Source organism: Carassius gibelio, chromosome B3 (assembly GCF_023724105.1).
Source record: "Carassius gibelio isolate Cgi1373 ecotype wild population from Czech Republic chromosome B3, carGib1.2-hapl.c, whole genome shotgun sequence".
NCBI classification, from domain to species: Eukaryota; Metazoa; Chordata; class Actinopteri; order Cypriniformes; family Cyprinidae; genus Carassius; species Carassius gibelio.
Genome location: NC_068398.1, coordinates 39,800,446 through 39,821,552, shown reverse-complemented (window position 1 = coordinate 39,821,552; position 21,107 = coordinate 39,800,446). Strand labels below are relative to the sequence as shown.

At 37.5% G+C, this 21,107-nt stretch overlaps 2 protein-coding genes across 4 annotated transcripts in view; one reads left to right on the top strand and one right to left on the bottom strand.

Annotated features, from left to right (window-relative positions):
* The window catches only part of LOC127953363 (zinc finger protein 271-like), a 280,227-nt gene that overhangs the window by 203,638 nt on the left and 55,482 nt on the right, over positions 1–21,107 (bottom strand). The window lies entirely within an intron of this gene.
* LOC127953375 (zinc finger protein 271-like) lies at positions 1,331–20,043 on the top strand. Its single transcript, XM_052552603.1, has 2 exons — positions 1,331–1,803; positions 18,044–20,043. Exons 1-2 carry the CDS (start codon positions 1,578–1,580, stop codon positions 19,579–19,581), a joined length of 1,764 nt encoding a protein of 587 aa, XP_052408563.1. The 5' UTR covers positions 1,331–1,577; the 3' UTR covers positions 19,582–20,043.

The following is a 21,107-nucleotide window of genomic DNA, read 5'->3' as shown; positions in this document are numbered from 1 at the left end:
TTTATCCTGATAAATTACAAATAACTACATCTATGATCTTCTAAAAGCCATATTTGACGATTCCACCTTTGAAATAAGAGAGTATTCTATACTGACCGACCGACACAATATAAACAGAAGTTACATACATTAAGGTTATACATGATATGCACTTAGGTAGTATTTTTCCATATTTATTGATTTATTTATTACCTCAAGCGAAAACTTACCTGTCAACCAATTGTCGCTGGGATTCTCTCTGAGCACGAGCAGAGATGAGCACTTCATCGGCCAGCGGTAGGGAGCCGACTCAGAGCCGACGTTTGATGAGCTGCGAAAACAGAGCATTGACTGAATTATATCTGCTTACGCTTGGCCGACACTTATTAGATGTTAGAGGTAATGTGGCCGATGTTTGGCACTTGGGCCGACGTCGGCCAGACGTACGTGTGCTGTCTGGGATATATATAAAAGCAATACCCACCAATTGAATGCTCTCCCTTCTTTCCTCAATTGTTTGGCAATTTGTCTGTTAAATTCTCCCACTTCACTGAAATAGTTATCAGAGAACAATCACTGTTGTGCCAACATAAATATCAGTAACAAAAGGGTGCACTGGGCATTGTGTGTCGTAGGCCTGCAGAGTAGGCTAAATTGTTTTTTGAACCGCCAAACTACTCATTCATTATTGCAAAACAATGCCAAAACGACAGGCTAATTTGTAGTGCAAACAGGCAGTTGAATTATGAAAGGTATTTTATACTTAACCTATAAGGTAAAACAATGATTAAAGAGCCACACAGATGGGAAATCAAAAATTACCTGTATTACAGTGTATGATGTAGTTGTCCATCAGTGTAAACAATGTGCAAAGTAATTAAACCAAAAAGTACACGATTTATAAAGTTATTGGCTTCTAAAGTAAGGAGTCGACTCTGAATCGCTGAAACGAGTCGTTATAGATTTCAAATCTTTTACCCATCTCTATGTACGTCACTAGGAACACTTTGCATAATAATCTCCGCCTACCGTCTTGGGAGAAACGGAACTCTGAATAAAAAAGCCCTTAAGCTGTCCTCTATGTTGGAATTATTTAATTTAATTTAAAAGCCCATTTTGTAGTATTGTTTTCTTGTTTTTTTTTTTAAGTGTGTTTGTTGTTATAAGTTTGGTTATGCCCAACCAAGTCTGAATAATTGTGGATATTTTTGGAAATGTGTTAATGTACTACCTTGTTTGGTTGTAATGTTGTTGCAATAAAAAAAAAAAAAAAAAAAAAAAACACTTCTCCACCGTTCTGGTCTTTCTTCCTCTCGTCGCTTCGCTCCAGTCCAGCGGGAGGCGCTAAACACAAACGTTTGTTTGACAAACATCATTAAACCTCAGAGGAAGAAGTTAAGTTTCACCGCGCTCTCTGTTGTTGTTATGTCGGTGTGCTGCCTTCATACAAACAGTTAGACAAGTTTCTATAGAGAGAAAATACAGATTTTGAATCAGTTCAGTAAATACCTGTAATATCCTCACATTCGTGAGTTTTGAAGCGAGCAGGAATATCTGGAAGAGTATCAGCTGAACTTAGATCTGCTGCTGTGAAAATTATGTTTATTAAAGAAGAAACAGAAGAGAACACGAGTGAACCAGAAACCTGGAGAATAAAACAAGAGGAACCAGAAACTTGCAGAATAAAACAAGAGGAACCAGAAACCTGGAGAATAAAACAAGAGGAACCAGAAACCTGGAGATTAACACATGAGGAACCAGAAACCTGGAGAATAAAACAAGAGGAACCAGAAACATGCAGAATAAAAAAAGAGGAACAAGGAGGTTGGTGTTTATTCGTATTTATTTTACTTTTTTAAATTATTTTTTTGTTCTTCATTCATCTTTAATGACTGTTTGTGATAACGTTACATAAGGCTTAAATATTTTTTTTTACTTATCGGGTGCTTATTTGGGGCCCTGGAGAATTTCTGTGGAGGCATTTGTGGCTGTTTTTATATAAAGTCTAGGTGTAGACTGCGGCACTCAAGACTTACCCATGGGTTTTTCTTAATAGGCGAAGTTCCTCCTTTATGTCTTTCATATAAAGTTCCTTTGACTATTTTGTACCATTCAATGTTATTGAACCACTTTTTGTGCAGTATGAATAAAGGGGGATAAATTAAAGTTCTTGTAGTATCCTTTAATAAAATATAAATAATATACAAACAAAAGTATAATCTAAAAAACCATGTCTTGTGCATTATAAAAAATATAATACAGTTGGTTTGATACCTTTATCTCAAACTGTGTCAGTTTAATTGAAGTGAGGATATTATATAAAACAGTTGATTCAATAATGTATATAAAAACAACAAAGGCATCATCTGAAAAACAATGCCTTGTGCATTATATTGAATAATATTCTGTATATTTTACAGTTGGTTTGATCAAACGATGTTGTCCTTTAATGTATTTATATTATTGCATACATTAAAAGTTGTAAAATTATTTTAAAACCCATAAAACAGTAATTAAAAAAAAACTGAACTTTGTGCAATAACGGATGTTTTTCTGAATATTTTAGTATTGGTTTTACATTATAATGTCACGTAGTTAAATCGTTTATTTAATTTAAATGGTTCATTGTTAATTTTCCCCCTAGAAATTAAGCCTTGTGCAACGTAAAGGGCATGGATTTATGACTATCCGAGTTAGTTTGGGCTCAAAACATAACAGCCCTAAAGACTTCTATTGGCAAAAAATAAATAAATGAATGTCTAATGTCACTAACTAACTTTACCGCCGTCGAAAACCACTACACGAGCACTGCACCAACTGTATAAAACACCCCTAAATTAGTTAAAATGAGTGCTGTCTGTCACTGTAATCAGTTCAGTGAATGACTGTATGCTTATTCTTTATAAAGTAGCAACAATGTCATTTGTAAAGTAGCCTACAGTCTTAGGCACATTAGTATTTTCACCCCAAAAAAGGGTTTTAAGCCAGTTATTTATATCTTTTGTTGTAGTATGTCAGTAGGAAATATCAGTTTACATTTCCAAACATTTATTTTGCCATTCATTTTAATAATAATCTAGTAAGATTGTTGAATGCACATGCAGTCTGACAACAGACGGCCTAAGACTATGACTTTTGGATAGTAGTGTGTACTGTATAAAGTATGTATAATTAATTAGATTAAGTCAAAGTCACCTTTATTTATATAGCGCTTTAAACAAAATACATTGCGTCAAAGCAACTGAGCAACATTTCATTAGGAAATCAGTGTCTCAATAATGCAAAATGACATTTTATGGCAGGTCATCATTGAATTCAGTGATGTCATCTCTGTTCAGTTAAATAGTGTCTGTGCATTTATTTGCAATCAAGTCAACGATATCGCTGTACAGTGTTTCCCACAGAATTAGATTCTATTTGCGGTGGTGTGGTGTTTGGGGACCGGGGGCGGGGGGTTAAGTTAAATATATATATGTATATATATATATATATATACATATCATATATTTTAAGTGACAAGTACACATTTCCATTGCCAACACTTAGTGTCAGATGGACCTTAAAGGGATAATTTGGTTATATTTGGAGATATTTGGAAGAATGACAGAATCAAACAGACCTCGGTCCCCATTGACTTCCATAGTAGGAAAGAATATATAACATGGTAGTCAATGGGGACCGAGATCTGTTTGGTTACAAACATTTTTTCAAATATCTTCCTTTGTGTTCAGCAGAACAAAGAAACTCATACAGGTTTGGAACAACTTGAGGTAGAATTTTCATTTTTGGGGGAACTATCCCTTTAACTATCCCTACATTGCTATGCCATTGCTACACTTTCTATGCTATGACTGCTCCACAGACTTCTTGTTGCAAATTTTGCTCACACACACACACACACACAAACCTGGCCCTGAAGATGGACACACACACACACACACACACTCAAACTCACAAACTTACTGACACACTCAAACACAGGCTCACACACTCAAACATTCAAAAAGACTCACTCACACACAGACTCAGACACACACAGGCTCACACACACACAAAACTGGACCTGGAGGTGGACACACACACACACACACAAACCTGAACCTGGAGATAATAATAATATAATGTCTAGCATGGTTGCTGTGATATCCGTTGCCATGATTTATGGAATGACTGATCGCGAGAGGAAAAAAATGACGTTTTAGTCGCATAACATCGGTTAATGGAAACGCCGTAATTTCGTTTTGTTTATCGATATTTAAAAAAAAAAAAAAAAGGTTTTGCGCGAATCTGTAATGGAAACGCAACAGCGCTTAACATAGACTTCTCAGAGTTATGTTGAGCAACAGTGTTCATTACTAACCATTCAACTCCGGATTGATTCTGGAATCTTCGCTGGGGGAATAAGCATTAAGCATCGGTGATCTGTCCTCTAACTAACACATGCTCATGTTTTGATTAAGATCGTGTTCGAAGAGGAGGGGCTAGTCGCGCGTGCCTCCGTTGTCAGTTTGTGAGAGTGAGGGAGCAAGCAGCGCGCAGATCTACAATAAAATACAATTTTACCCATATTAAATATTTAAAAAATCTGAATCAATCCGTGGCGGTCAGCGTTGATATTGTGGCGGGCCGCCACAAATTAATGAATGTATGGGAAACCCTGCTGTAGATGAAGTGACCCCAACTAAGGAAGCCAGAGGCGACAGCGGCAAGGAACCGAAACTCCATCGGTGACAGAATGGAGAAAAAAACCTTGGGAGAAACCAGGCTCAGTTGGGGAACCAGTTCTCCTCTGACCAGACGAAACCAGCAGTTTAATTCCAGGCAGCAGCAAAGTCAGATTGTGCAGAAGAATCATCTGTTTCCTGTGGTCTTTTCCTGGTGCTCCTCTGAGACAAGGTCTTTACAGGGGATCTGTATCTGGGGCTCTAGTGGTCCTGGTCTCCGCTGTCTTTCAGGGCTGTAGAGGTCCTTTCTAGGTGCCGATCCACCATCTGGTCTGGATACATACTGGGTCTGGTGGCCACGGTGACCTCGGAACAAGAGAGAAACAGACAAATATTACCTAATACCTAATTAATGCAGCCTAAAAATCCTTTTACGGATTTGGATATTAAAAGCATATTAGTATGTTATGTGTAAGCCAGGTTAAAGAGATGGGTCTTTAATCTAGATTTAAACTGCAAGAGTGTGTCTGCCTCCCGAACAATGTTAGGTAGGTTATTCCAGAGTTTAGGCGCCAAACAGGAAAAGGACCTGCACTTGTGATCGATATGATACATCTTCATTCACTGCTACGAACTGATGGCGGTCATTAGGGGTGTGACGGTTAGTATATAACCGTGAGACCGGCGGTTATAGTTGAACACCGTCATTCGAACTCTATAACCGCCAAAACCGTGTCATTAAAATATTTTTTACAAACATTTTTTCATCAAAAATTATTTTCATTTTTTAGATCGGATCATAAGATGCGCAATATATCGGGAGACATGGTTTTTACCACTTAATTAAATTTTGCTTTGTAGAAAACCTTTCTTAAAAACGAATTTCGTTTTGAACAAGTTTTATCTTAATTTTAATAAAATGTTTCATAAACCAATTGCAAGTATTTTAATAAATAAAAAGCAAATATAGCAGACAATGATAACCGTGAAATGGAAGCACCAGCGAACCGCGTTCACTTGCACTACACTGTGAACTAGAGCGCATCTCATCATAAATGAAACTCAGCGTAGGCCTATGCCTCATACATTAGCATTAAATATCTTTGCTGCATCCTTTTTAGAACAGACAATGGCCTTTTTTTTTTTTTTTTTTTTTGCGGCTCGCATCAGCAAAGCATTGCATCCATAGACCGCAAAACAATCAGCGGATGGCGGGCGGGTGAGGCTTTGAAATTTGCTAAAAAAAACTTTGCCGCGGATAATGAGTTTTTATGACTCACGTTATAACCGTCATCACCAATTCTGAAACCGGCACACCCCTAGCGGTCATATAAGTACGATTTAAACCATGCTAATGCACTTCCACTGATGCCAACAAAGTGTTCAAGTCTATGCAAAAGAATGTGTGGAAGATTTTTATTGGTGGGATTTTGCTCTATTAAGTGTGATCAGGATGAATCTAGTCACATATATGCATACGTGTCTTATTCCATTATAATCATATAGCCTTTGTGTGAAAGGAATGTGCCTATGTCTGCAAAAAACATCCTGACCACCACAGATAGGAAACTCTTTTCTTTACCATAGCAAGTCTCAGGAAACATCTGAAAAAAACATGCAATGGGCCTCTTTTCTTTACCATAGCTTCTCCCTAGGGAGGTATCAAAATTGCAAGCATAAGGAAAAGTCTGACTTTTTGGAAACGCCCTGTATAGGGTATATAATGAGATGCTACATAGCATTCGGGAGATCTTCAAACAGAGGATCTCGGCTTTGCTTCTCTTTGAAATAAAGTCTATCTTCTGGAAACAAAACCCAGAGACTGCGTGATTCCTCAGATGCATGGCAGACAAAAATACACTACATTTGGCACCCCAGATGGGACTGGAAAGGAGCAGAGTGGACGACTGCTTTTGAGCTGACTGATGAGCAACACACACACACACAGTGGTGGCCACCATAGAATAAGGTAAGCATTTTTGCTTATATAATTAGTGTGTGTTGTTGACGGGTCAGTTCTGAGCGGTAAGGTCACTTAAAATCTGCTCTACCAAATTTAGAACTAATTAAATAAATAAAAATGGGGGGTTTTGTTTCCAGAAGAAAACTGCATACACATATTTGGTTTACTGAAAGGTCTTTTAGAAAAGGCCTGATTTTAATCTGGATAGTGTAGGCAGAAAGACCATAGCAACGACTCGCAAAGAGTCTCCCTGGTGAAGAAGGAATGAGAGAGTGATGGGACTGCTACTGAGATCGAAATACTTGGGAGCAGATGTGAGCCAAGAAAATGAAAGAAAAAGTAGAAAGATAATGTCAAGAAACGACAGATGAAGAATTTGGAGGTTATTAGAAGGGAAATATAGATGTAGGAAGATTTGAAGGGAGAATAGAATGAAAGGAGCAAAATAGAAAAGCTCAAGATTTGTAAACTGAAGAAGGAAAAGTATGTGTTATGTTTGGGGGACAATGCTGTATTTATATACCAAATAATACTGCTCAAAAAGGGAGCATTTAATGAAGAATTGATCAAATTGAAAAGGCTAAGAATGGTCGAAAAAGAAAATGTTGGAAAAGATAATAAAATAGGACCATAGTTTATAACTAAATTGGGAAAGTTTTTAGGAATTGCATTATTGACAGGAGATTTACTATTTTACTGTATACTTCCTATATTGAGGTCACTAGTCAAAGCCACAGCTAAGCAAATTAAATTAAAAGATGTCAAGATAATGGGAAATTGATACATAAGGTATCTAAGCTGAAGGTCAACTCTTATAATCTTGTGATATTCAATGTGTGATGTGATGTATGTATTTTTATGCCTTTTATACATAACTATGAGAACCAGGCAAATGCTGAACCAGTTGCAAATTCATGCTTTTAACAATGTTTTCTATTAAAAGAGGGGTTAGGGAGACTGGATCTTTTACTCACTCCTTGTCAAATTAGGAGAGAGATGTTTGGTCCAGTAATCCCTCAGAGTGGAATTTCATAAACTAGTCACTGGTGATAATAAAATGTGACTTATTTAGTCATTAGGTAGTGTAACTAATATGACTGGATTATGGAGTAGCACTCTGGATAAGAATAATCAAATGTGAGACTTACTAAGTCTCAAAGGGGAGAATGTGGAAGATTTTTATTGGTGGGATTTTGCTCTATTAAGTGTGATCAGGATGAATCTAGTCACATATATGCATACGTGTCTTATTCCATTATAATCATATAGCCTTTGTGTGAAAGGAATGTGCCTATGTCTGCAAAAAACATCCTGACCACCACAGATAGGAAACTCTTTTCTTTACCAAAGCAAGTCTCAGGAAACATCTGAAAAAACATGCAATGGGCCTCTTTTCTTTACCATAGCTTCTCCCTAGGGAGGTATCAAAATTGCAAGCATAAGGAAAAGTCTGACTTTTTGGAAACGCCCTGTATAGGGTATATAATGAGATGCTACATAGCATTCGGGAGATCTTCTCACAGAGGATCTCGGCTTTGCTTCTCTTTGAAATAAAGTCTATCTTCTGGAAGCAAAACCCAGAGACTGCGTGATTCCTCAGATGCATGGCAGACAAAAATACACTACAAATGCTGTGGTCAATTGTGTCAAACGCAGCACTAAGATCCAATAAAACTAATAGAGAGAAACACCCACGATCAGATGATAAGAGCAGACCATTTGTAACTCGAAGGATAGCAGTCTCAGTACTATGATACGGTCTAAATCCTGACTGGAAATCCTCACATATACCATTTTTCTCTAAGAAGGAATATAATTGTGAGGATACCACCTTTTCTAGTATCTTGAACAGAAAAGGGAGATTCGAGGTCCATAATTAACTAGTTATTTGGGGTCAAGTTGTGGTTTTTTGATGAGAGGCTTAATAACAGCCAGTTTGAAAGTTTTGGGGACATATCCTAATGACAATGAGGAATTAATAATAGTCAAAAGAGGACCTATGACTTCCTCTGGAGGACCTATGACCACCTCTTTTAGGAGCTTAGATGTTATAGGGTCTAACATACATGTTGTTGGTTTAGATGAATTTAACAAGTTTATACAATTCTTCCTCTCCTATAGTAAATGAGTGGAACTGTTCCTCAGGGGGTCTATAGTGGACTGTCTGATGTGATAATGTAGCTGACAGCTGAATGGTTGCAATTTTATCTCTAATAGTATCGATTTTAGAAGTAAAGTAGTTCATAAAGTCATTACTGCTGTGGTGTTGGGAAATGTCAACACCTGAGGCTTTATTTTTCGTTAATTTAGCCACTGTATTGAATAAATATCTGGGGTTATGTTTGTTTTCTTCTAAAAGAGAAGAAAAGTAATCAGATCTAGTAGTTTTTAATACATTTCTGTAGGATATGTTACTTTCCCACCATGCAATACGAAATACCTCTAGTTTTGCTTTCCTCCAGCTGCGCTCCATTTTTCGGGCTGCTCTCTTTAGGGTGCGAGTATGCTCATTATACCATGGTGTCAAACTGTTTTCCTTAACCTTCCTTAAGCGTAAAGGAGCAACTGTATTTAAAGTGCTAGAAAAGAGAGAGTCCATAGTTTCTGTAACATCATCAAGTTGTTCTGAGGTTTTGGATATGCTAAGGAATTTGGATACATGAGGAAGATAACTTAAAAAGCAGTCTTTTGTGGTAGAAGTCATGGTTCTTCGATACTTGTAACAAGAAGTAGAATTTACAATTTTGGCTATATGAAGTTTGCACAGAACTAAATAATGATCTGAGATATCATCACTTGGCTGAATAATTTCAACACTATCAACATCAATTCCATGTGACAGTATTAAATCTAGAGTATGATTTCGACAATGAGTAGGTCCTGAAACATGTTGTCTAACACCAATAGAGTTCAGAATGTCTATAAATGCTGAACCCAATGCATCTTTTTCATTATCGACATGGATATTAAAATCACCAACTATTAAAACTTTATCTGCAGCCAGAACTAACTCGGATGTAAAATCACCAAGCTCGTCCAATTGTCTATGAAACCTATGTTATGCTGTGGGCACCACTTAGACATCCAGCCATTGAGTGATGACAATCTGCTATGCATCTCATCACCACGGTAAGCAGGGAGGGGACCAGAGCATATTACAGTGTCTGATATCGTGCTTGCAAGTTCACACACCTCTTTAAAGTTATTTTTAGTGATCTCCGACTGGCGAAGACGAACATCATTAGCGCGGCATGAATAACAATCTTACTGTATTTACGTTTAGCATTTGCCAGCACTTTTAAATTTGCCAAGATGTCAGGTCTGTAAAGTGTCTGGTCTGTAAAAGTAAAGTGTCCCGGTCATGTATAATGCGTAGATTCCTGTTGAATCCTTTTAGGAGTGAAACCGTCGTCATTTCCTGAGTGGAGTGCCCTCTATTGGAGTTTATGGTCACTCCATGATCGTGACGATATATATATATATATATATATATATATATATATATATATATATCTATATATATATATATATATATATATATATAGATATATAGATCTATATATAGATATGTATATAAAGAACGGTTCGTTGGACTAATTAATTATATTTGGAAAATAAATAAAAAATTGTGAAATATAATGATATGCGTTCAACAAGGTAGCCCAATAACTCAAACGACATAACAGGCAATGCCCCTGACACCCCCGAAGGAGAAAAAAATACACCAACTTATATGTTTATGTTAGGCTACTCAGTCAGGCGCTCGCTCACTCAGTACGCGCTGACTGAGCGAGCAGTTCATGCACGGTACGCGGTGGCCAATGCATTTAACAGACCAGAAATAGAAGATCCTCCAATAACCAACAGGTCTGGGGTTTGGGTGCACTTTACCAATCAATCGGGGCATCCAAACAAGCACGGAAATCAAAATGGACTAGTACTGTACTGTGTCGGAATTTCCTGAGCAGTACGATACAATTAACAGGCCCGCACGTTATTCGATAGAAGAACTGTTATAAATAGAACGTATGCACGGGCAGTTTTGAAAACTCCACCTACTTTGCTCTTGGCATAGTGCAGCGCAAATCGCATTGTATCTGAAGGGCAATGCTGAGCCCAGGGTCCAGCGCCACACATACCGCGTCCTGTGTGAAAGACCCTTTAGCCATTTTGAAATGAGCCTTCAGCGCGTACTGAGTGAGCGAGCGCATTAATCTGTAAAGGAAAACACAGGTTTTAAGAACATGCGTAATTGAGCCCCGTTACAATATTCCTTCACGAGCCCATTTCAGCCAGACCGTGATTCCTGCTTTGTTCCAAAAAACATAAGCCTTATAGAAAACCAATTGAGTCAAAACACACTCAATATAAAGAGTTATAGAGCTCCATATAAAAAGTTACATCTTTGCATTTGTTCATAACTACTACAACAATATAACATTTTAATTTTTTTTTATATAAGGAGCTGTTTTTGTTTTATACAGTATGCTGCTAAGAAAACACCATAGAAGATGGCTAAAGAATAGCTCCATCATTGTTCAATGTAAAAATAAAATAAATAGTTTGTTAGTTTTAAGAAAACATTTTTTAAAAATCAAGGAAATTTATCTGGCAATTTTTTCATTTTGCTGTATCTAAAACGTACCGAACCGAACCGTGACACCAGTGAATCGTATCGAACCGAACCGTGAATTTTGTGAACCGTTACACCCCTAATATATATATATATGATCAAGATCGACTGATCAAGTCAGACATTCTACAGCCATAATTAGTGATGTTAATACACAGGGAAAATGTGTAACTAATGCTTCGCAAAATACAAACGGGGTAAATAATGTATTTATGTTTTGATTCAAATAGTTAAAATTAAATGTCATCGAAACCCTAACAATACACATTTTTTACAATAGTGCTCTCGTTATAAAGTTAGCCTATATGACAGTAGTTATTAATGTTTTGTTTTTCTGTTTTGAGCTGCGCACACTGAAGATGACCAGTAGAGTGAACATTTGATAGCAGGTTTTTGATCAATGGGATTAAACTCATAATTGAATGTAGAATACGCTTTATTTATACTACATAATGTTAATATTAGGACTAATATGCTTGCTATCTGCAAAAAGAGCCCAAATGCAAATGAACGTGTCTGTGCGGCTCTGAATGTGAACTCCTTTTGTGGATGCGTTCTTCACAAAACAATGTGCAGAAACACGGCAGCTAAACTCTAAAAATACACAGCGTTTTATTATAATGGTGTTCTCATTATAACAGTATGGGTGTGACAGTCCAGTCATAGTTATGTTGGCTTGGCAACAAGCCAACATACTGTTATGCTATTTAAACTTATTTTTATTTTTATTTTATTTATTATGTTGGCTTGGCAACAAGCCAACATACTGTTATGCTATTTAAACTTATTTTTATCTTTATTTTCTTTTTCTTTATTATTATTCTTCTGGGGAAAAAATTCTAAACGCTACTCCTCCTAGGGCTTTAAAGCCACAAGCCCCAAACTCGGCAGACACCTGCGGGATAGAGGGGTGGTGTGTGCTATATCTTTTCAGAGTGATCAGACTTAAAGTTTTTTTTTTTTTTTTTTTAAATGTAAAAATTCATTACCCATAGACTTACATTGTCTGAGAAAAATTGCGCCCCTACAGTTGCAATGAGATTTAGGGGAGGAGAGCAGTCAGACGAGAGAAGAATCGCTGCTGCTCAGCTCAGGCTGTCTACACGGAGCCGACAACAAGCGAATTCATTCTTATTTAAGACCTTTTAAAAACGCGATTGCACGCAATCCACATGTTAGAACACACCAAGAGCTAAATTCAGATGTTTCTGAACTGTTTAAAGTAATAACATGATATATTCGCGGCAGCCAACTGCTCGCGAGCTGGCGATGTATTTCTCTGAACACTTGAAGTCCACAGATAATTTACAGCCTTTCACATTAAAACACTGCAGCGAAACGGCACAATACAATTAGAAGAATATATTATACACATGAAAATGAGTGTTTATATGTGCTTGTGAGATTTTCTCTGTCAGGCTGAACGTCACAGCAAGCTCGCGATGTATTTCTTTGAACACTTGAAGTACACATTTACAGCCTTTCACGTTAAAACACTGGAGCGAAACGGCACAAAACAATTAGAATAATATATTATATGGTTTTAAAGTAGTGTAAGGGAAACAGGTCAATTTAGCTCAAAGGGAGTCATTTAAGATTTTAAAGGGAATTTGAACAGAATCACTGTTTCACGGCTGGTCAGTGAACGAGCCGTTTAACATCAAATCTGCGCTGGATACTAATATCCAAACTATAGTGAAACACTATCAATTAGCACAGTAACAAGATCGGCAGTTTAAGACATTAACTTGTAAGCACAAAACACAAGATACTTCTCTTTTCAATATGAATAAGGCTTTATTAGATAAATCTAAGACATATAAACTAATCTAACACATAAACGCATGCACACACACATTCACACAAGTTGCAGGAAGATGGAAAGTTAGGGAAAGATGAGTTTAAGAGAATGGAAATATGGAATCCCAAGTTCACAGCAATACGTTAAATTGCATAGACATGAACAACCATCAATCACGTAATTAGCCCTCGCATTGAGTTCCTCAGTGAGGTTAAAATTATATTAGATACACCAGCAAAGGTCACAGTCTGGAGGTAATGTTACTTGCGTCTCCTGTGTAAGAAGGAGCCTCGGTGAAAGGGCTATCCCGAGGTCGTTGATTGGCTGGAAGTTCAGTCGCTGAAGTGACGTCTTAGGAGGCCCGTGGTTGTTGGGCGTTGGCTGAAGGTGCAGAGTTGTGTGGCTGGTTGGAGTTGAAACGCGCAGACGAGGTCGACGTTACAAAACTTAACTCAGAACACGAAACTCTCAAACGGAAAAGAAAAGAAATAAAGTTTGACGAGACTAGGTTGTGTTCCTTCTCATTGTGACTAAGTAGCAGCAGGCGTGTGCAGGCTGAAGTATGCTGGAACCGCGCTCACAGAACAGTGATGGTTAAACAGCATGGCTAGAGGCTAAAGCTAGGTAGCAAAGCTACAAGCTAAAAGCTAAGAGCAGGCTAAAATGACTAATAGCAGCAGCATAGCTAGGGACTACAGGCAGACTAAAAAGCAAGATTTCATGGTGTCCAAAGTATTTAAAGAGGCCTGTTGGCCACGCCTCAAATATTGTCTTGACCAATCAGATATTGTCTTGGCTCGGGGGTATCCTAAATCATTTGTTTATCTTACCAAGCATGTGGTCCGAATGTTCCTGCTCTGGCAGGGTCTAATTTTCGACATGATTCCTATAACACGATTATGATATATTTTACAAATAAATGATTGTCAGGACAATATCAAGCAAGAAAATACAATCACACACATATCAAACACTACTATGTACCCTTCAGCTATACCATAGTTATTTAAAAAACATACACAATAAGTGATTATAACATGATAGTCAAATGTGTGGGTTACACATAAATTTATATAGAGTGATGCGATGGACTGATTCATTTATGAGTCTTTTTGAGTTCATTCTGGTCCATAGATATGTACAAAAGCAGTTTCTTTGGCATTCTCTGGCAAAGGACTTTTCTGTGAAGATAGAGGTTTAAAGCCCTTCCCCCTTATGAATTTCAGTCTGGTTCTGCTAGGTGGGGGGGGGGGGGGGAACTCTCATGTAAGTGTGCAGTACTCTCATGGGTTTTCATGTGATGTCCAGCGTTGCATTTCAATTATGAACAACATAATTTGACAATCTCTTCGTCGAATTGAAATTGTAAATAATTGCTCTAGTGGTGTTAATGTTCAAAGCTGTTGTGTGAACAAGTTGGTCATCTTGCTTGGTTCTTGTGGCACTCAAACTGATTTACGACTTCCTGAGGAATTCAGCTCTCGTGTTTCAATGCATACAGCTTTGATAGACTCTTTAATTTGTCTGGTTCGACTCATTTCTGTTACAGTAGTTTTGGCCACTTTCACGCTGGTCTTAGCTGGTTTCTAACTGAATCATCAGGCTGAACGTCACAGTGAGCTCGCGATGTATTTCTCGGAACACTTGAAGTACACATTTACAGCCTTTCACATTAAAACACTGCAGCGAAACGGCACAAAACAATTAGAAGAATATATTATACACATGAAAATGAGTGTTTATATGTGCTTGTGAGATTTTCTCTGTCAGGCTGAACGTCACAGCGAGCTCGCGATGTATTTCTCTGAACACTTGAAGTCCACATTACAGCCTTTCACATTAAAACACGGCAGCGAAACTGCACAAAACAATTAGAATAATATATTATATGGTTTTAAAGTAGTTTTGGCCACTGTCACGCTGGTCTTAGCTGGTTTCTAACTGAATCATCAGGCTGAAAGTCACAGTGAGCTCGCAATGTATTTCCCTCAACACTTGAAGTACACATTTACAGCCTTTCACATTAAAACACTGCAGCGAAACGGCACAAAACAATTAGAAGAATATATTATACACATGAAAATGAGTGTTTATATGTGCTTGTGAGATTTCTCTGTCAGGCTGAACGTCGCAGCGATTGCTCAGCGTTGCATAACATGGTAAAGCAGGGAGCTACACTGAGACCAAAAGGCTCGCATGCAACACTGATTATTTTTGTACCTACTTATGTGTTATGTTATGATTTAATATGACCATTTATTAAAACAGAAATGTGTATTTTAAGAATACGTTTTATAACGTGCTCCGAGCATTCAACACATCAAGTTGGCTTCAGCCCAGCGCTGCGGGAAACTGAACTGAGCAGTTGGTGACTCGCGTGTGCACGAGAGACAGCCGTGCGTCTCGCGGAGAGGGACAGCAAAACTGAACCGAGCTCTCGTTCAGGACGTTCACTTCCTCCTGGACCTGAACAAACGCAGTTTAAATAAACAGAAAAAAAGAGCGAAAAGCGAAAGAGCTCAATTCAGCAGCGCGGTGTTCTGGTGTTCAGGGAGCAAGCAGAGACGCGTCTCAAAGTCTTCTTGCTTTTGTACCGACAATAAATACATACAAAATATGTCGAAATACCCGTCTTGGAAAGTGTGTTTGATAAAGTATGTGGTTATGTCTTAAGTGAAAGTAAAGAGTTGCAAAAAAATCGGATGTTTATCATTATAATGGATGCGTTTGTCTCTTAAAGGGACCGCGCCTAATTTACTAGCTCTGCTGTCAGAGTCTTTAATGTATGAAAATGAAAGTAAATCACTCACTGCTCTTGATTGAATTACTTTGTAGTTTTAACAAGAATTTATCCAAAGTCAATCCAAAAATCAGATAGAATTGTTTTACTAGTGGGTGCAGGCCACTAGTTCATTTATGTAAGTGAGAATGGCAAAATAGTGATCTGTGAAATATTATACCCAAAAATTCTTTATACTGTAGGCTACCAGTGAAATTGATTAAAAAAATAATAATAATTAGGGACCTGACCATGTTTTGCTTAAGTGTTTCTTTCTTTAACTGCTAATGCAACCTTTTCACACCACAGACTGAACCAAATTAAGCATTGCTTGCTTGGTAACTGTTCAACAAAGTATTGATAGTTGTGTAAATATTGTCATACTGACAGTTGTCTGAAGTTTTGGTTGATTCCATTACATATCTTTTTATCAAAGTTATCCGAAATTATCAAGATGAATTTGTTCTGAGTTATTGTCATATTTTATTACCAATTTCTAAACTACAGCAAATAAACTGTGATAATGTGAGAAATGTTGAAGGTGTCTGAATACATTTTGGTTTGATTGTGTATTTTATCTTACAGTGAAGACTATGCAGTGCTATTTTAAATTAACAAAAACAAACTTAAAAAATGTAAACATTATGTAAATAGCACAAATAAATAAATAGAATGAACATACAGTACAAAATTAAAAATTTTTAAACAGGGCCCACTGTACAACCTGCACCGCGGCCCCTCTAACCCCAGCTACAAGACAGAGCAATGCACTGTGTCTACTGTAAGAAATAGAACAAGGCATGTGGTTTAAAAGATGGCAAGTAAAACAAAAAGCACATCTGTATGCATAATTTTTTATAAACTTTCATAAAACCCAATATAGTAATTATGCAAAAACGATCATCTCCTAAGTACCATTAAATTTGATCATATTTTAATAGTATTTCCAATATATTTATCAAGTTATCACACATTACTGAAAAAGTGAAGAAGGGACACTATGATAGCTATCTATTTTCATGTTGTGCATATAATAGTACACACAAAAGGACTAATAATTTACTTTAAAAGATACATGTCCATTCTGTAATTGCATCATCTATACAAACCATTGTGCTTGGACCCCTTATGATCACCTTGATTTAAAATGCATTGTTTCAGTTATCTTGTGTGTCGTTGCCCACAACGCGATGGTGACAGGGCTGTGAAATAGCAAACACGAGAAAAATAGGCATGACTTATTTCACATCCAGCTAGACAACCCTGTCGTAGCTGTTATCATAGCCCAGGCTTTTTATTAAAAAAGAAAACAGCAAGGGACCATGGAAAAAGACTGTTGCAGGTGTATTTTTTTATGGTATTATTATTATTATTATTTTTTTGCAGCTGGGCAGCTCAAGAATGTTGGGCACACAAGTACTGTGGCTCTTTTGCCCCAAGATGGCCAAGCCAACATCAAAGTTAGTTCACTAACTTTTAATTCTAGTTAATAATATGCTTTTTTGTTTGACCTGCTCGTGAAATCATGTGAAATCAGACATTTGAGCGCTCATGTATAGACATAATGGCATAATCAATAACACCCTGCAAATTATTGTCAATTAATATACAATTATTTGATAATAAACTTAAAAAATAAAATATTATTATTATTATAAAAAATGCTATTGTTATTTTAATATAAACTTTCAGAATTTACAAACTGAAAATTGGCCACCTTTTATTTTGGCGGGTTGCCAGCAAGTAAATACATGGATTTCCGGGTTTAGCGCTGCCGTCTGTAGAGCGTCAGTGAATGAAATGTCACAGTTTTGAATTGTGCTTTGAAAACGGTAGCGGATAGCCTGGATTTATGTTTTCAATTTGAAAAAAAATCTTGTACAGTAAAGTTTGTAGATCTAAAATGGTAATTGTGCATTAACAGCAGTATGCAAACGTGCCTTCTGAACTTATTTACACAGCACATTTCTTATTTTGGTCATGCGAACTTGCATGCCGCGGTGGTATTACCCATTCTGGTTGTCTACCTACTGCATATAATTGTGTATATAAAATATATACATTTTACTAGGGCTGTGACGGTGATAAAGTGATGCTTAAAAATGTTTACCCAGTTTCCCTATTAAATTAGTAAAAGTCATTAAATCTGAAGCAAAAAAAGTCAATTGTGTATTCTCAGCTTTTAACAATATACCAAAAATAAATAATTTTACTTTTATTTCAGAGTACATTGAAGAAAAAGAGGAAAATGAAGAATCAAATAATCAAGAGAAGCAGCATGCATGTGATCAATGCAGTAAAATGTTTTTATGGGCTTCACTTCTGAAGAAACACTTGAAAGTTCATGCAAAGAAGAAGCCACATTCATGTCATTTGTGTGGTAAGAGTTTTTTGCATCTACAAAGTTTGAAAGAACATCAGAAAATACATGCTGGTGTGAGAGAGTACATGTGCTTTGGGTGTGAAAAGACTTTTAGTTCAGTGAGCAGTTTAAAACTGCACGAGAGGATTCACACTGGAGAGAAACCTTACAAGTGTTCACACTGTGACTGGAGATTCAGTCATCTATCAAATCTGAAAAGACACGAGAGGATTCACACTGGAGAGAAACCTTACAAGTGTTCACACTGTAACAAGAGATTCAGTGATTCGACACGTCTGAAAACACATGAGAGGATCCACACTGGAGAGAAACCTTACAAGTGTTCACACTGTGACAAGAGATTCAGTAATTCGACACGTCTGAAAACACATGAGAGGATCCACACTGGAGAGAAACCTTACAAGTGTTCACACTGTGACAAGCGATTCATTCAGTCAGCAGAGCTGAAAACACATGAGAGGATCCACACTGGAGAGAAACCTTACAAGTGTTCACACTGTGACAAGAGATTCAGTAATTTGACACGTCTGAAAACACATGAGAGGATCCACACTGGAGAGAAACCTTACAAGTGTTCACATTGTGACAAGAGATTCAGTGATTCAACACATCTGAAAACACATGAGAGGATCCATACTGGAGAGAAACCTTACAAGTGTTCACACTGTGACAAGCGATTCTTTCAGTCAGCAGAGCGGAAAACACATGAGAGGATCCACACTGGAGAGAAACCTTACAAGTGTTCACACTGTGACAAGAGATTCCGTATTACATTGAGTCTGAAAAGACATGAGCGGACCCACACTGGAGAGAAACCTTACAAGTGTTCACACTGTGACAAGAGATTCAGTGTTACATCGAGTCTGAAAAGACATGAGAGCATTCACACTGGAGAGAAACCTTACAAGTGTTCACACTGTGACTGGAGATTCATTCGTACAGGAAATCTGAAAAGACATGAGATGATTCACACTGGAGAGAAACCTTACAAGTGTTCACACTGTGACAAGAGATTCAGTGATTCGACATGTCTGAAAACACATGAGAGGATCCACACTGGAGAGAAACCTTACAAGTGTTCACACTGTGACAAGAGATTCAGTGATTCGACACGTCTGAAAACACATGAGAGGATCCACACTGGAGAGAAACCTTACAAGTGTTCACACTGTGACAAGAGATTCAGTGATTCGACATGTCTGAAAACACATGAGAGGATCCACACTGGAGAGAAACCTTACAAGTGTTCACACTGTGACAAGAGATTCAGTGTGTCATCAAGTCTGAAAACACATGAGAGGATTCACACTGGTGAGAAACCTTATAAATGTTCACACTGTGACGAGATTCAGTCGTTCAGGAAATCTGAAAACACATGAGAGGATTCACCCTGGATAGAAAGCACATCACCGCAATGTACGTGGGAAGTGTTCCTTTATGTCATCTGTTACACACAGTCATACAAAAAACAATCACAGTAAGGCCCCGTACACGCGGAGACACATTTAGTTGTATATGTAAATATTTTGTATGGTATATGTGTTTCGTCCAGACGGATCCAGCATTTTGGGAGAGTGAATTCATTTTTTTTTTAACCGGGTCCCAGAGTGGATAAATCTGAAAATGACACCTTTTTTGCTTTTAATAATAATAATAATAATAATTCTTTACATTTATATAGCGCTTTTCTAGACACTCAAAGTGCTTTACATAGACAGGGGGTATCTCCTCATCCACCACCAGTGTGCAGCATCCACCTGGATGATGCGACGGCAGCCATATTGCACCAGAACGCCCACCACACACCAGCTTACTGATGGAGAGGAGACAGAGTGATGAAGCCAATCAGCGGATATGGGGATTGTTAGGAGGCCATGATGGTCAGAGGCCAATGGGCGAATTTAGCCAGGATGCCGAGGTCACACCTCTACTCTTTCCGAAAGACATCCTGGGATTTTTAATGACCACAGAGAGTCAGGACCTCGGTTTAACGTCTCATCCGAAGGCGGATATATGGATTGGCAGATTGTGTTCTGCCAATCCATATATTTTGTTAAACAATGATATCATCACCCCACGTCTCTACTATAGTCAGACACCGCTACATCATGTAACACCAACAACAATGGAGGACTACATGTTTGTGTTCATGCTGCAGAAGCTACTGAGCCTATTAGCTTGACTTAACTTACTAGTAGAGCTGCACGATATTGGAAAAAAACAACATACATCGTGATAATTTTTCTCGGCAATGTATATTGCGATATGGAAAAAAATCACCAGATGACTTTAACAGCTCTATTTGGGGAAAAAAAAATTAATGATTGGGGTGATTTTGTAGGTGAATAAATCAGTTAAGAAAATTAAAACATAGATAAATATGATAGAAAAATGGTAAAATGAAATAAAAAAGTGCTTTATATTCTTCAGTCAAACTGTTACTGTTGGTTACAGTTAAGTCTTATACATTACTGCTGCGTTACATTGCTGACAGAATGCAGTGTTTATAATCTAGAGATTGTAAAGAGGATGTAGCTCACGCACTGTCAAGTCAAGTGCCAGATTACAGACTTGCTCCCGCGGGACCCGATGCAACAGAGAGCGGCGCGGGACAAGACATGTGTGTGTGCAGGATGCAGGAAAATAAAAAAAGAAGTATCTAAACATAAAAAATCTAAAACAAATAAATTGTTATTCATCTATTACACAAAAGCAAAATGAACTCATATAAAATATAAACAATTGACAGGTGCAAGCATATGCAGAGCTTCTATTTAGGCTATAACAGGGATTGGTTTGTTGCACGATGAGATTGATGCAAGATACTGATCCAAAAGCACACCTTTTGTGAATAAAAGTTTAATTTCGGCTAAGCGAGTTTGTCGTTTTTGCTGTTTTCATTTAA

What these genes read in the sequence shown, in the direction of transcription:
- LOC127953375 (XM_052552603.1), top strand. Translation starts at nt 1,578, where the DNA reads ATGTTTATTAAAGAAGAAACAGAAGAGAACACGAGTGAACCAGAAACC. An exon ending in AAAAAAAGAGGAACAAGGAG is followed by an intron (nt 1,804 to 18,043) that starts GTTGGTGTTTAT and finishes CTTTTATTTCAG; the next exon opens with AGTACATTGAAGAAAAAGAG.